The sequence below is a fragment of the Chrysemys picta genome, chromosome 1, assembly GCF_011386835.1.
Source record: "Chrysemys picta bellii isolate R12L10 chromosome 1, ASM1138683v2, whole genome shotgun sequence".
Classification (NCBI taxonomy): domain Eukaryota; kingdom Metazoa; phylum Chordata; order Testudines; family Emydidae; genus Chrysemys; species Chrysemys picta.
This window is the reverse complement of record NC_088791.1, coordinates 137,337,889-137,350,230: the sequence shown is the minus strand read 5'-3', so window position 1 is coordinate 137,350,230 and position 12,342 is coordinate 137,337,889. Positions and strand designations below refer to the sequence as shown.

Genomic DNA, 12,342 nt, shown 5'->3' with positions numbered 1-12,342 from the left:
CTGGAACTTTGTGAGTTGCTGTCCCCTGCCCTGAAGCGCAGTGACACCCGGTTGCGAGCTGCACTGAGTGTACAGAAGCGAGTGGCCATAGCCCTCTGGAAGCTTGCAACGCCAGACAGCTACCGGTCAGTCGCGAACCAGTTTGGGGTGGGCAAATCTACCGTGGGGGTTGTTGTGATGCAAGTAGCCAAGGCAATCGTTGATGTACTGCTGCCAAAGGTAGTGACCCTGGGAAACGTGGAGGCGATCATAGATGGCTTCGCAGCGATGGGATTCCCAAACTGCGGTGGGGCCATAGATGGAACTCACATCCCTATCCTGGCACCGGACCACCAGGCCACCCAGTACATTAACCGAAAGGGCTACTTTTCCATGGTGCTGCAAGCACTGGTGGACCACAGGGGACGTTTTACCAACATCTACGTGGGATGGCCGGGCAAGGTTCATGACGCTCGTGTTTTCAGGAACTCTGGTCTGTTTAGACGGCTGCAACAAGGTATTTACTTCCCGGACCACAAAATAACTGTTGGGGATGTGGAGATGCCTATAGTCATCCTCGGGGACCCAGCCTACCCGCTAATGCCCTGGCTCATGAAGCCCTATACTGGCGCCCTGGACACTGAAAAAGAACTCTTCAACTACCGGCTGAGCAAGTGCAGAATGGTGGTGGAGTGTGCTTTTGGCCGTCTCAAGGGGAGATGGAGAAGCTTACTGACTCGCTGTGATCTCAGCGAAACCAATATCCCCATTGTTATAGCAGCTTGCTGTGTGCTCCACAATCTCTGTGAGAGCAAGGGGGAGACCTTTATGGCGGGGTGGGAGGTTGAGGAAAATAGCCTGGCTGGTGATTACTCACAGCCAGACAGCCGGGCGATTAGAAGAGACCAGCGGGAAGCGCTGTGCATCCGGGAGGCTTTGAAAGCAAAGTTCCTGAGTGAGCAGGGTAACCTGTGACTTTATAGTTTGTGTACTGAGAAGCTAAACCTGCCCCCGTTTCTTTACCCAGTTAATGTTGACTATCCTATCCAGTTACATACCCCCTTCACCCCCCCTCCAACACACGTGTCGAAATAAAAATAGTTCTACTTTGTTAAAGCACACCGTTTTCTTTAATACTGTTTTCGCGGGAATTTTTTAAAACTGGGACGCAGACTGTGGTGCGGGGCGGGTGTAGTGTAGTGACGCGAATGCAGCTTCTAAACTCAAGGATTGACAGGCTCCGCTGCGGTGGGATGCTTGTTTCAACGGAGCCTGTCAACCCTCCTGATCGGGACTGTGTGTATGGGGGGTCTATTTGACTTTGTGGCAGGGGGAGGACGGTTACAGATCCCCTGCTGTGTGGCTCTGTCATCCTGCCTAAGGATCGGCGCTTAAGATCTGTAACTGCCCTCCCCCGCCACAAAGTCACAGAGCAACCCACCCCCCCCCCCAACATTACATCAAAACAACCTCCCAGACTAACCGGGGCAACTAGTCACTGCATCACTGCACTGTGTATGTGCCCTGCTGCTGTGCCTGCCCCCGACTATGTACCCTGCCAAAGGAGACTGTCCTGTCCAATTACCAACCCCCTTTCCCCTCCTCCTCCAAAAGAACATGATTGAAACAGTAGTTAACAGAAACGAATTTTTTATTATCAACTACACATGGCATTGGGAGGTGAAACTTGGATGGGGGCTTGTGTCAGGCGGGAAGGAAAGAACTTTTCAAATTTTGGGAAATGAGAGCCTTCTGCTACTAGAGCTCTCTGCAGGGGTGGAGTGAGACTTAGCAGGGACTCTGCCGCCTCTCCTTCTTTGCACTTTGGGTGAGGTGGGTATGGGACTTGGTGGCGGGGGAGGGCGGTTAGAGATGGACTGCAGCGGGGCTCTGTCCTCCTGCCTCCGTTCCTGCAGAACATCCACAAGGCGCCGGAGCGTGTCCGTTTGCTCCCTCAGTAGTCCAAGCAGCGTTTGAGTCGCCTGCTGGTCTTCCTGCCGCCACCTCTCCTCCCGATCCATGTTGGCTTGGTGCATTCGGGTCAAGTGCTCCCGCCACTGGGTCTGCTGTGCTGCCTGGGCTTGGGAAGAGGCCATAAGCTCAGAGAACATGTCCTCCCGTGTCCTCTTCTTCCTACGCCTAATCCGCGCTAGCCTCTGGGAGTGTGATTCCAGGCTAGGTTGTGAGACAGTCGCAGACGGGGCTGTGGAAATGGGAAAAAGGGAGTGAATTCCTCAGAAAGATAAATGTAGTTGTGAACAAAGAACATAGTCTTTCTCTGTGAACAAGACCATGCACAGCACCTTTCACATGCGCACTCAGCACAAGGTCGAATTCTCGGCCTTCGCATTCAGTGCCTGGGGTCTTGAACAGCACATTTGAGAAGCGAGGCAGCACAACGGAATTTCTCTTGCAGGCAGACATGGTAAGCCGTACACTTGTGGCAGTTTAAAACTTTTATATTACCACTGGCCTCATTTCACATTTAAATCAATGTCAGTCCCTGCTGCCAGCAATCCGGCAAGCGGGAACTCTGCCCCTGTCCCACCCCCTCGCGGCTGTCCCCGGGAACGATCCCTTTCGGCTGCCCCTCTCCCGCCTCCACCGCGTGGCTGCAAACCAGCGGTTACAGTTCTGTAAAGGAACGGGAAAGCAGTCCCAACACTAACATTCCCCTACCTAATTAAAAGCAGGTCACCATGGCCGACATCACCCTGATGAGGATCTCCGAGAGCGACAAAGAGAGAATGCTGCGGGAAAGCCTCCAAAGACCAGGGCCGTATGCCGCCCTGCTGTGCAGAGCAATGATCCCCGAGTACTTGATAATCTCGTGGCGCGGCAACGTGTCGTACTTCGGAGGACCCAATAAGGCCGCTCTCCCCAAGAACCTCATGCAACGGCTTTCAAGTTACCTCCAGGAGAGCTTCATCGAGATGTCCCAGGAGGATTACTGCTCTATCCCCGGACACATAGACCGCATTTTACTGTAGCTGCAGTAGCAGGGAATAAACAGTAGAGCGGCTTGTGCAGGACAATCACTGAAAACCGGACATTGCTAGATTTCTTTTCAAAACTTGCACTGCCCATTACTAAACCGTTAAGCGCCTAGGGCACACTAATCATGAACAACCCATTCTTTTAATTGTTAATATTCCTGTTTTGTTAAAAATAAATGTTTAGATGTTTACAACACTTACTGGCTGATCCTTCACCAGATTCTGTGTCCGGGGTAACGGCTGGGGACGCTTCGTAGGGGATCTCTGTAAGGGTGATGAAGAGATCCTGGCTGTCGGGGAAATCAGCGTTGTGAGAGCTGCCGACTGCCTCGCCCTCCTCATCTCCTTCCTCATCTTCCCCGTCCCCTAACATGTCCGAGGAACCGGCCGTGGACAGTATCCCATCCTCAGAGTCCACGGTCACTGGTGGGGTAGTGGTGGCGGCAGCACCGAGGATGGAATGCAGTGCCTCGTAGAAACGGGATGTCTGGGGATGGGATCCGGAGCGTCCGTTTGCCTCTTTGGTCTTCTGGTAGCCTTGTCTCAGCTCCTTGATTTTCACGCGGCACTGCGTTGCATCCCGGCTGTATCCTCTCTCTGCCATGTCTTTAGAGATCTTCTCGTAGTTCTTTGCATTCCTTCTTTTGGATCGCAGCTCGGAAAGCACGGACTCATCGCCCCACACAGCGATGTGATCCAAGACTTCACGCTCAGTCCATGCTGGGGCTCTCTTTCTATTCCCAGACTGCATGGCCATCACTGCTGGAGAGCTCTGCATCGTTGCCAGTGCTGCTGTGCTCGCCACGATGTCCAGACAGGAAATGAGATTCAAACTGGCCAGACAGGAAAAGGAATTCAAATTCAAATTTTCCCGGGGCTTTTCCTGTGTGGCTGGTCAGAGCATCCGAGCTCGCACTGCTGTCCAGAGCGTCAACAGAGTGGTGCACTGTGGGATAGCTCCCGGAGCTATTAGCGTCGATTTCCATCCACACCTAGCCTAATTCGACATGGCCATGTCGAATTTAGCGCTACTCCCCTCGTCGGGGAGGAGTACAGAAGTCGAATTAAAGAGACCTCTATGTCGAACTAAATAGCATCGCAGTGTGGACGGGTGCAGGGTTAATTCGATTTAACGGCGCTAACTTCGACATAAACGCCTAATGTAGACCAGGCCTTAGTGAAAGGTGAACTCTGCAAACATTTCCACAACCCCTGCTTTCTGTGGACTAGGGTGACCAGATGTCCCGATTTTATAGGGACAGTCCCGATTTTTGGGTCTTTTCCTTATATAGGCTCCTATTACCCTCCACCCCCTGTCCCGATTTTTCACATTTGCTGTCTGGTCACCCTACTGTGGACACAGGGCCCAGCCCCATGGAAGCTGGGGGAAGCCGCCCTGTTTGAATTGCTCAAAATTGGAATAAACAAACCTGCTTTCACCACCAGGGGCAGGGCACAAAGGGGCAGGATAAAACCCTCTGGGCCCAGCCCATCTCCAGTGGCTGTGGTCTCACCAACTCCCAAGGTTCAGCAATCAGGAGTCCAATCAAAACTCATGGCATTGGCTCAAAATTCATGAGATTTTTAAAAGTTATATTGTATTTTGCACCCCTAGTCCCCACATCAGTTCTGCCTTCCAGTCCCAGTCCCAGTCCCACATTGGCCAACCCCCCCACCCAGGTCCCAGCAATTAGTGCCACAGATGGCCCAGCCCCACCTCTACCCATTGCCCCTCAGTGCACCTCTGTTCCTCCTGCAGTAACACAGGTCTTCCCCCCCGACCCTTCCCAGGTTAGGTGCAGCAGGGATGCAGAGGGGAGGAGCAGGGAGCAAGTTGACCCATTGTTCACAAGAAGGGGCAGCAGGGTCACCCTGAGCTACTCTTTCTGCCCCCCCGCCCCAGCTTCTGTGAGGATGGTGTTAGCTGCTCTCTCTCCCACTCCCCTACCCAAAAACAGCTCTGGCCCCTGATGGGAGGGAGGACAGCATTGTCTGACACCTGCAGCAGCCCTGGTTGGCTGCTATTCCCCAGGAGGCGGGCACGTGGGGAAGGCAACCAATCAGAGGGATTTCCCCGGGGCAGGATTTGAAATGCATGAGAGCTGGAACCTGGAGTCATTCCCAGACTGGCTCCAGCTGTGGCCAGAATTGTGTCACTGGCCATGAAATCCCAGGTGTTGGCTGCTGTGCTAGGAGCGCTGCAGTGGTGGAGCAGCAGCCCCTGCTGCAGATCCCAGGATGTTGTGACTGAGGGCGGCAGCACCTACAGGAGGAGCAGGAGACATCTCCCTCCAGGATTGGAGTGATGCAAATGTGGGGGGGGGGGAGGAGCGCTATTGCATAGGAGCTAAGGGCAACGGGGCCCAAGCAGGAGAGAAGAGAGAGACAGACCGATAGCTAAACGTGCTGCATGACAATAGCAACCAACGATTATTAGATGTGGCTGCATTTCCCTTTCTGACATGGTGCCATGGGCAGGAAAAGGCTATTGCGATAAAATGGTGCTGGAACAGAATCTCCTTGCTGTTGGGTGACGGCCGAGCAGAGGCTCTTGCTGATGTGACCATTCTGGGTGGTCCCTGGACGCTTGGCTAGAGCTGACTGCCAATGCCCCTCAATCCTGATGTGCAACCCCCTCCTATTCCAGTGCTGGGCTCCCCACACAGCTCTGCCAATGCCCCTCAGTCCTGCCCTGCAGCCCCCCTGCTATTCCAGCCCTGGGCTCCCTACGCAGCTCTGCCCATGATTTCAATTTTCTGGCTTTTAATGGCCTGTCTCAGTCCAGTACCTATGGGACAGGTGCTCCCCAGAACCACCATCAGGATATTAGCCTCTTATTTACTGTCTCATCCCAGCAGTGATGGATAGACCGTGGCTACTGAACTGCCTGTCAACCCAGAGGAGTTCCCTCAGGACAGAGTGACACACGCTGGTGACCCAGGGTGTGCATGTGTAGGAAGCTGGCCCTTGCTACTGTCCTTGTTCTGCCTGGTCTGGGGTTAAAGAAAAGCCATTAGTGCCCCAGGCTGTCAGTCTGGCAGCTTTTACTGGTGCTATGTTTTAAAACAAAAACCAGAACTTCGTGGATGTAAAGATTTTCGATCTGCTCTAGGAAGAGAAGAGATACTGGGACAAGGACCAGGAGACACGGGTTCCACAGGCGCACAGCACACAGGCCTCCATAGTACAGTTTATTCATTTTGCTTTTAATACAGTAGGGCTTGAACCAAAACCGTGGAAGCAAACTCCCTGCTGCTCTGGGGGAATCAGGATCCAAATCTGAACTTGGCAGGTCAGGCCTTTCCTTGATTCCTAAAGAAATCCCACGCAAAGGAAGAAACCAAGGCAAGGAAGAGATCATAGAGCTCCCAGCGCATCTGGAGGGGACCGTTTTCTCCAGCTCTTCCTCCTTCTTTCTTACCTCCTTGCTTCCAGCAGATGGATCCCACCTGGATGTGACCCCCAGTGGCTTTGCTCTCCTCTTTGCATGTCCTGACCCATTAATTTGGCTCTCCTGGGTTACAGCCCAGTTCCACACTATTGTGCCTCAAGCCAGGTTTCCCCTTGAGAAGATGGGTGCAGATCAAAAGAAGGAGAGAAAGCGAAGGGGAACAGAAATGAGCCTCGTAGAAAAGAGGCCAAAGCTGGGAAGTTCTTCCCCTACCAGCAGTGATGCCCAGATTGAGGAATTCAGGGCTCAGAGCCAGAGGGCTTTACTGGGAATCCTCCTTCTTGACATCTGCAGAAGAAAAGAATAAGTATCAGAGGGGTAGCTGTGTTAGTCTGTAGCCACAAAAACAACGAGGAGTCCGGTGGCACCTTAAAGACTAACAGCTTTATTTGGGCATAAGCTTTCGTGGGTAAAAAATCCACTTCTTCAGCTGCATGCCACCGGATTCCTCGTTGTTTTTAAAAGAATAAGAACATCCACGACGCTGGATGAATTTAAAGGACTCAGGGAATGAGATACTCTTTCTTCACTAATATCCATGTGGTTCACTAATATCCAGTTCCAGTCCTGGGCTAAATTGGGATGGTGTGGGACTGCATCGTTAAAGTGGATTGGAAATGAGGGACAGAGTCTTTCATCTCTAGGTGGCAGGTTCAGATCCAGCCCATTAACTAGGTCTCAGGGGCTTGGATACAGATCCCATAACCTCTCCATCACTGGTTCAAATTCAGTCCTACATCAGAGAGGACTGAATGGCTAGGATTGTGCAGGAATGAGATGTGGAGCTTTGCACCACTAGGATACACATCACATAGGGAAACCAAGCAGCAGGAGGTGCAGTGATGTGTCCAGTGTCACACAACAGGTCAGTGGCAGAGCAAGGAATAGTACACATCTGTTCTACTTCCGGGCCCCTGCTCTAACCACTCAATAGACTGCCCCTACGAGGGTGTATCCATGCCACACCTACCTGAGCTGCAGGGGGCGTTGTATTCTGTAATCGCACTGTCACCTGTACGAGGGAGGAGAATTTGCTGTGAAATGCAGAACTGCACAAGACCCCGAGCTTGCTCCCCCTTTAGGACAGCAATCTCTAGTGACTTCAGTTCCCTGCCACATTCTCTTCAGTGCCTAGATGGCAGGACAAGCATCTTCCCAACATCCCTTGGGAAAGGAGAGTAACCAATGGCCACTGGGGTTACTACAATACTCATGAGAGGCATAAACTTACATTCTGCCTCCAGATTGGTCAGGGTTTGTAGCGTTAAAGGCCCCTTTAAATGTATAGCTGGGGTAAAGTCCCATTCCTATCTCATTAAACAAGAGACTAATATTGCCAGGAGACCTGAGGAGCTGGAGGTGACAGAGTAGATTAACAAAGAAGCCCCATTTCTACCGAGACCTGAGTTAAGAGCCAGAGCAGGCCACTATTGCATCGAATTTGGTTTTCTCCACATCACAAAACCAGCATGGTGACAGCCTGCCTCTGCTCAAGAGACGAACAAGACATGATCAAGGCATTATGCAAGTCAAGTCTGGGAGGTTGTATGTGGGAGCCCCAGGACTGGAATAATAGGGGGGCGGCAAGGCAGGACAGAGAGGAAGGGGCAGAGCTCTGTGTGTGGGCAGAGGAGAAGTTGGTGACTTATTTCTCTGACAGTGAGATCCTACCTGGCTGGTAATAATCATAGACCGTCACTGTCGCTGGCTTCAGGTTCTGCACTTCGATCTCTTGTTTCACTGAGAAGTTGAAGCTGATTGGAGACTTGTCCAGCTAAGGAAGGACAGTGAAGGGAATGAAGAAGATTATGATTGTGCTCACCCCAATCCCAACTGTATCTTCCCCACCCCCCCAGTAATTCCCCTGTCTCCACAGTGTCAGGTCTCCCATTCACTCTCTCCTGCTCGCCCTTAGCCCCAGCTGTACCCACCACCCTGTGCACCCTGGTTGTCTCATGTGCACCCTCCCACTCCGTGTTGAACTGATAGAGCTCTACACTGCACTCACCTCCTCCAGGTAGATGGTGAGTTTGCTGGGCTCGACCTCCGTCTTCTTCATCAGGGGCATCTTCTCCAGCTGCCAGGGAGCAGGAGAGATGAGCGCAGTTTAGCATCAGCTCATTGGGCTTTACTGTGAACTCATACATGCCAGTGTGAATGAGGGGTCCATGGTGTTACAGACGTGTAAAACTGCGGTGAGTGACATCACAGCCAGGCCCAATGAGTCTCATGGCCCCGGCCTATGGAGGGTGTCACACTCTAGAGCCCCCCGCCTCCCATCACTGTATTTCACAAATCCCTTTGCTCCATTAGATAAACGAATTCTGCCTCGTGTATGGGGGAGGGGACAGCAAATTTTCCCGCACACGAGAGTGCTGGAAAACTTGCTGCCCCTTCCCCCATCCATGAGGCAGAATGTGGCCTTCCTGATTACGACAGTACTGGGTTTGCAGGGAGAACATAGGATACAAGGTGGGGGCCTCTGTCAGGTTTAGAACATACCCCCATAAACAAATGCAGGCCAGCTCGATCTCTTCAGCAGGAACGCACAACAGAGCTTCCTGATTTCCTTCTGGTATAGTGTGACGTGTCCCACAGTGACTTCCTTGGACTCAGTGTTGCCTTAGGATATATCCCTAGACATCATGACAGACCGCATGGCAATGCTGACTTTTTGAGATATATTGGGACGTGTTGTGGTGCAACTCCTTTGGACTCAATGTTGCCTCGTGATGTAACTGAGAATATGGCCAATCTCTGCGTTTAGTGGAGTCTCAATACACAGTATGTACCATGGGTGGAAATCTCTCCATAAACTGTCCTGAAGAGCTGGTGGTTTCTGACTGAGTCATGCATGGAACATAGGGTCCCCGTATGATCTGGGAAGGACAGTTGGGGTGGGGACATCTCACCTTCTTCAAGGACTTCTTCACGGGGACGAACCCTGAGAGCATCATCACCTCTATCAGGGCCATGTTGCTGCGCTCCCGATCTCCGACGTAGCTGAAGGAAGATGGGAGAGAAGGTGCAATGAGAGGGATGGTCAGTGTAGCAGTCCTTGGAGTGGGTGACACCCCCTATCACCCAGTTGCAGAAAAGCTGAGTCCCCTCCAGCCAATGGAAGAGAGAGCGAGAAACCCCTCCCTCGTACTCTCTACCCTGCCTGGTCAGAATGGGAGAGGGTTTGTCCATGTTTCACTCTCTCCCATCCCAATCTCCATTTCCCAGGGATGGGGTCACTGAGCAAGAAGTGACAAGAGATCTTAGGCTCCATAGCTGGTGACAGGCCTGGTCCCCAGCCCCTCGCCTCTTGCCATCTGGCCTCAGGAGGGAGAACGGTTGAAGCTGTTTGAGGTCAGAGCAGCCAGTGGTCTCAGGAGCATGGAAAGTATGGATCAGGATACTCCCCATCCCGAAGATCGATCACGGGCAGAACTGGACTCCCTCCTCCCTCCATGTGTTCCCTCTCTTCCACAACGCTCTCGTGGTTCTCACACAGAGCAGCGGGGTTGCATGAGGACTGTCCTGAACAGCCGTGTCCTGCCTATAGACTCTGGGCTGCTCCAGCCCATATTGCCTGAGCATGAGGCAAGTTGCCCCCTTCTCCTGAGTAAAAGAAAATCTGCAGCTGCTGTCCCCTAGTTCCCTCCTCCCTCCCTTCCCCCCAGTTCTGGACATATTATAAGGGCTGGCAAGATACGGAAGAAGCACAGGAAGAGGAGAAGGTCAGATAGTGCATCTCAGTCCCCACTGCCATAGACAGGGCCAGCTCCAGGCACCAGCTTGGCAAGCAGGTGCTTGGGGCAGCCTCTTCGGAGAGGGGCGGCAGGTCCAGCTATTCGGTGGCAATTCGGCAGACGGTCCCTCACTCCCGCTAGGAGCGAAGGACCTCCCACCGAATTGCCGCCGCAGATCACGATCGCGGCTTTATTTATTTTTTTTGTTGGCTGCTTGGGGCGGCCAAAACCCTGGAGCCGGCCCTGGCCATAGAGCTCCATTGGGCAGCTTTTCATGGGGTTGCCTATGTTGCCCCACCCCTGTTGCAGAAAAGGGAGCCAGGGGAGAGACCCTCAGGAAGCAGCGCAGGCAGGGATCCCATACCTGACTTGCACATGGAGGTCAAAGCGTTTCCTGGCAGCATGGTTGCACTCCTCAGGTGCCATCTTCACATCCAGGACAAAGGTCGCTTTGCTCTCTGCGGGCGGGACGTTATAGCGCAGCGTCGTCTGGGGGGAAGAATTTGTCTATGTAGTGCCCTGGGGGCTCGCTACATAAACAGACCCATTTACACTACAGGCTTCTCACCAGTTTGTCACCAGATGGTATCTGGCCGACCCCACACAAGGGTTTGTGTCCATATACAACATGGTTAACCTATGGAGCCAAATACATCCCTGGCATAAGGCCTCTGACTTCAATGGTTACACCAGGGATAACTGTGGTGAAGCTGCTCATGAGCTTGGCTTTGCACAGCTGTCAGATGGTAGCTGGGTTCTAAGGTGAGAGGCAGGACTAACTGTGTTAGTGTATCAGGCATTGTTGCAGCCATGTTGGTCCCAGGATATTAGAGACAAGGTGGGTGAGGTAATATCTTTTATTGGACCAATTTCTGTTGGTGAGAGACAAGATTTCGAGGTACATAGAGCTCTTCTTCAGGTCTGGGAAATGTACTCAGGCCTGTTTTACACTAGGAAATTAGGTCGGTATCATTAGGTTGCTCTGGGGTGTGAAAAAATCCACACCCCTGAGCGATGCAGGTAAACTGATCTAAGCCCTGGTGTAGACAGTGCTACATTGATGGAAGAATTCTCCTGTTGACATAGGTACTGCATCTCAGGGAGAAGGAGTACTTACGCTGACAGGAGAACCTTTCCTGTCGGCATAGGTAGCATCTTCACTGACACGCAGCTGTAGTGTTTTAAGTGTAGATAATCCCTCAGGGTGTCAGCTAAATACAAGGTGGAACAGATAGTTTAGAATAAGTAGTTAACACATATTTCAAGGGATCATTCAAGGTGAAGCGGCCAGTTAACACCTCTCCAGTCATAGGCGGGAAAGGGAAAAAAAACTGGGGGCGGGGGGGAGGATTAGGGGTTATAGATTGTTGTAATAAGGCATAAATCTAGTATTTTGATTCCATGTTTGTTTTTTAGCATCTACAAAGTTATGAGGTTAAGCTCCCAGGCTCATTGCAGAAATGTTGTGCAGGTTTCCTTTGCGGACAAGGACTGAGAGGTCAGATACGGAGGGATCGCTTTGTGAAAAGTGTTCTCCCACGGGTGTTAGGGTGTTTTGTCTTTTATCATTTTCCTTGTGAGTTCATTCGAGAGGGTAGTGATTGTCTGGTTTCACCCACATAGTTGTTATTGGGGCATTTAGTGCACTGGTACACCACGTGTTGTGATAGCCATATGTAGGACCCAGGGGTCTTAAAAGATGTGTTGTGGGGGTGCTACACAACTAAAGATATTATCTCACCCACCTTGTCTCTCAGTGTATCAGGGTTAGACAGCTCTCCTCCATTCCCCATCTCTGTATGGGATGACATCCCCAAGGGACATGCATCATGGGAAAGGTAGCCACAGTCCCCACCCCATCAGCTGTTACAAGGATACTAGGACTTGATGCAGGAACCACGGGTGAAATTATATGGCCTGTGTTCTGCAGGAGGTTAATCATAGCTGCATAGAATCTAGGAACAAAGAACTGCTCATATTCTCCCAGAACACACCAGGCCACAGCACAGTAGTTGTGGATGGGCCAGCAGGGCTGACACATGCTCCTGCAGGGAAATGCTGTTGGGTGGAGGCACTCAAGCAATATTCTCTGTAACTACCTCTAGTGAGCATGCCAAAGCCCCCTAAGGATCCACCTTTAGTATAAACAGGGTCAAAGGCAGACCCAGACCGACAGATA

The 12,342-nt window shown here is 52.0% G+C and overlaps 2 protein-coding genes across 2 annotated transcripts in view; both read right to left on the bottom strand.

The window, feature by feature from the left end:
• Positions 1–1,448: 1,448 nt before the first annotated feature.
• LOC135981557 (uncharacterized) lies at positions 1,449–6,015 on the bottom strand. Its single transcript, XM_065584610.1, has 2 exons — positions 3,177–6,015; positions 1,449–2,182 (listed from the first exon to the last, which is right to left on the bottom strand). Exons 1-2 carry the CDS (start codon positions 3,751–3,753, stop codon positions 1,707–1,709), a joined length of 1,053 nt encoding a protein of 350 aa, XP_065440682.1. The 5' UTR covers positions 3,754–6,015; the 3' UTR covers positions 1,449–1,706.
• A 138-nt stretch (positions 6,016–6,153) lies between these two features.
• LOC101934589 (alpha-2-macroglobulin-like protein 1) overlaps positions 6,154–12,342 on the bottom strand; it is a 50,620-nt gene continuing 44,431 nt past the window's right edge. The window contains 6 exon segments of the mRNA XM_024113638.3: positions 6,154–6,714; positions 7,397–7,438; positions 8,098–8,200; positions 8,435–8,503; positions 9,339–9,429; positions 10,528–10,652. Coding sequence (XP_023969406.2) covers positions 6,689–6,714; positions 7,397–7,438; positions 8,098–8,200; positions 8,435–8,503; positions 9,339–9,429; positions 10,528–10,652 — 456 coding nt within the window. The 3' untranslated portion in view covers positions 6,154–6,688.